This window comes from Gavialis gangeticus, unplaced genomic scaffold (assembly GCF_001723915.1).
Source record: "Gavialis gangeticus isolate Ggan-Ray unplaced genomic scaffold, GavGan_comp1, whole genome shotgun sequence".
NCBI classification, from domain to species: Eukaryota; Metazoa; Chordata; order Crocodylia; family Gavialidae; genus Gavialis; species Gavialis gangeticus.
Genome location: NW_017729026.1, coordinates 8401968 through 8405678, shown reverse-complemented (window position 1 = coordinate 8405678; position 3711 = coordinate 8401968). Strand labels below are relative to the sequence as shown.

Here is a 3711-nt window from a genome sequence, read left to right as displayed (position 1 = left end):
CTTCAAGAGTAGGGCAGAGAAAGAGGTCCAGGGCACAACATCCCCCCCCCGCCACACACACACACACGCGTGCACACACACACACACCCCTTCACAGCAACACTCATGAATTTTCTTAATCCCAAAGGCTCCTTGTTCTCCAAGGTGGGGAGCGGCGTGGGTGAGGGGGCCCTGAAAAAGAACCGAATCTAATTCAAGGGTGCCCAGATCAGATGGGGGGGGGCAGTAAATCACCCCTCAGGCCTGCGGCTGCTTCAGTGGAAGCAGCTGTACGGTTTCTTTTCTCTTGACTACTTCAAGCAGGGTAGCCAGGAGGGCTTTGCTGGCAAGGAGGGGAAGGGCGGGGCCGGTGCCATGCCTGACAGCCCCAGCATCCTGCTGGCTTGGGGGCATCCCAGCAAGGTGTAGGGGTCAGGCAAGAGCGGGGCCCAGCTCCCCGAAGTGCCTGGCACTGCCGGCTCCCGCCCCTCGGAGGGGGCAGCGGGGCTGGCGGGGGGAGGAGGCGGCCCGGGCGCTCGCCCCTCGCCCGCCCTGCCTCCCTGCCGAGCCCCGGCGGAGCCGCGAGGCGGCGATTGGAGGCTCCGGGCTAGGACTGCCCCGCGTCCTATTGCAGCCCGCTCTGCACACTTGGTGCGGGCTTAAAAAATCCCATGGAGGAGGGCGGGGGGCGGGGGGAGAGAGGCAGAGGGAGCGCGGCGTGCAGGCAGAGCCCACCAGTGCTCGCGGGAGAGAAGGAGCAGGGCGTGCAGGGAGCCGGCCGCCGTGGGACCCCGCAGCCCGGCCGCGCCTCTGGAAGATGCTTCCTCCGCCCCGGGCGCTCCAAGGGGCTCCCTGACTCCCTGCCCCGCCAGGCCAGGGGCTCTTTGACACGCACGTGTGTGCGGGACCGGCTCCTGCCCCGCCGCTGCCCGCTTGCTCCTGCGCGGAGAGCCCGCCCCGCCTATGGGGCTCTCCCCCGGAGCCCTTCGGCCGCCCGCTGCCGCATGAAGCCCGCAGCGGCGCGGGGGGAGAGCGCGAGGAGGCCCCGAAGCGCCGCAGCCCACCTGCCCATGGAGGCTGGGAGCGAGTCCTAGCCGGCCCTTCGCCGCCCCCCTCCCCGCCCCGCGGACCCCGCAACATGCTGCCTGGCGCCGCGCCAGCGGGCACCCGCGCCTCCGCTCCACGGCTGCTTCCCGCCGGTGACATCCCTCCGAAGACGATTGCTCGGACAATTTGAGCGCGCAAGAGAGGAAAGATTGCAAGATCCCCCTCCCCTCTTCCCCCTCCCCACCAAAAAGGGGGGAGAAAGAAAAAAAGGGGGGGAAAAAACGCTTGTGGATCTCAGTGGGAAGCATCCGTGCAGGTAGCTCCACTGCTGCGTTCATCCCTCCCCCCCAACCTTAGCCAAAAGAAAGAAAGAAAGGAAGAAGGCAACTATCACAGGGTTACTATGCAATTGCGACTGATCTCTTGGTTCCTGATCACTTTGAACTTTATGGAATACATTGGCAGCCAGCACGCCTCCAGGGTACGGCGGCAGGGAAGAAGTAAGTGCGAAGAGATTGATATCCCCTGCTCACTTCCAGTCCCTTGTTGTGCTGATCACCTGCTCACTTAGCTCTCGAGTCCCCTTATTCTGCTGTCATGGGAAATATATATATATGTTTCTATATTTGCATGTATGTATGTATGTATGTATGTAGATAGATATTCATGTATATCTCTATATGTGTGTATATCTATGTGTATATGGATGCATGTGTGGCTATGCATGTATATGTGTAAGTGCATGCATACATACACTTGTATACATGTATCCCCAAGTGCATATATGCACACGTATATGTGCAAATATATATATGTGTGTGTGTATATATATATGTATATATATGCATGTATAGCTGTGTATATATGCATGTATATGTACGCATGCATATACGTCTATTTATATATTTATATACGTATGTACATGTATGTGTGTATGTATGTGTGTGCATATAGTTATATATGTATGTATGTGTATGTAACTATGTATATATATGTATGTATGCGTATATGTGTATATATGTATACATATGTATGCATGTATACACACATATATATGCACATATGTGCATGCATGTGTGTGTGTGTGTATTTATATCTATATGCACGTAGAGATGTGTGTTTATATATAGCCACAAAATCGCAGTCTCACCCGGGCAGATAAGCAGATCTGCAGTCAGATTCTCCGGGATAAGGTAGTCAGCCCCGCTTATGGGCTTTTTAGTAGGGGGATCCACCTCGTGTAACTGAGCAGAAGGATGTGCAGTGATTTGGGAGCTCCTCTGTCTGCTAGAGAAACGCCTTCTTACATTTCCTCCAGATGAGCTCGGAATTCAACTGCAGTTCACTTTGGTGGGGAGGGGGATGATGCTGTATGGTGTGCCCCTTCTCCCAGCTCTCACTTCACTTTTAAGGGGGGGGAGGGGGTTGTTTGGTTGGGGTTTTTTTGCTCCCTCATTATGGATTAGCCGGGCCACCCTCCCGGGTACCCTCAGCATCACCTGCCAGCGGTGATGAGTAAGTGGCAGGTTGGGCACCCGGGACTTGGATCCTGCCTGTGTCATCATTAGTCACTAGGATTGTTCACCTGAATGACGTCAAAGCGCGGGGGGTTTCTCAGAGTCCCGCCAGGAAAGACCCTGGTAGCAGTGCGTTTGGCTTTCCAGGACTGAAGGCTACCCTGTTCCCTCGCCTCGAGCTGCTTTCTTTCTTTCCTTCCTTCCCATCTGGAATGAGGAAACTTCCCCCCTTCCTTCTTCCCCATACCCCTGTGGGAGCAGCAGTGCGGAGCCCGTGCTGTGCTGGCTAGGGCAAGTGTATAGCTGTGAAGGCCCTTAGGTGCGCGGGGGGGTCCTGTGCTGGAGCAGGGCCGTGGGCTGCCGGCCGGAGCGCTGGGGCCGGGCTGGGCCGGGCTCGAGGCGGGAGCGGGACACCGCAGTAGCTGGAACCGCTTCAGACAGAGGCGGGGGTTGTGTGTGTCTGTGTCGGCGTGTCTGTGCGTGTGTTTCTTGAGCGTGTGTGTGATTCTGTATATGAGTGTGTCTGAGTGTGCGCGCGCGTTTGTGTCGGCGTGTCTGTGAGTGTGTATATGCGCGTGCCAGTGTGTCTGTGGGGGTGAGCGCGTGTGTCTGAGGGTGTGCGCTTGCGTGCGTGCGGTTGTGTATATGTGCGTGTCAGTGTGCCCCTGTGTGTGTGCAGCTGTGATTTGGCGTGTGCTTCTGTGTCGGTGTGTCTGTGCGTGTGTTTCTCGAGTCTGTGTCGGTGTGTCTGTGTGATGGGGGGGTGTTTCTGTGTCCGTGGTGCCTGTGCGCGTGCCTGAGTGTGTGCGCGGTGGTGTATATGTGCATGTCAGTGTGCGAGTGTGTGTCTGGCCGGACCCCGGGGAGGGGTCCCCTGCCCCCTCCCCCCCTCCCTGAGGCGAGCCGGCGGCGCAGCGGCGGAGGGATCTACCCCATCACTGGCGCCCCCCGGAGGCGCAGCCTGTCCCAGAGCAGCTCCGGGAGGAGCGTGCCCGGCTGCTTTCCCCGCGGAGGGGCCGGGGCCGAGGCCGGGGGGGCCGGGGCGCCTGCACCTTGCCCGGGCGAGCGGCGCTGCGAGCGGGGGACGGGCGACCCCTTGTGTCCTCGGCGGGGACCGGCAGCGCCCCGGGCTCGCAGGTGCAGCCCGGCCCGAGCCCCGTGCTGGGCG

The 3711-nt window shown here is 59.0% G+C and overlaps 1 protein-coding gene across 3 annotated transcripts in view; it reads left to right on the top strand.

Moving 5' to 3' along the window:
• The first annotated feature begins 644 nt into the window (after window positions 1-644).
• The window catches only part of RSPO3 (R-spondin 3), a 121757-nt gene continuing 118690 nt past the window's right edge, over window positions 645-3711 (top strand). For 2 of the 3 annotated variants that reach the window (XR_002098004.1, XM_019520313.1), the window contains exon 1: window positions 645-1526. Coding sequence is in view for 2 of the 3 variants with exons in the window: in XM_019520313.1 (XP_019375858.1) it covers window positions 1430-1526 (97 nt within the window). In the remaining variant the exon portion in view is untranslated. The remainder of the gene's footprint in view (window positions 1527-3711) is intronic. The other variant, XM_019520312.1, reaches the window with a different exon arrangement.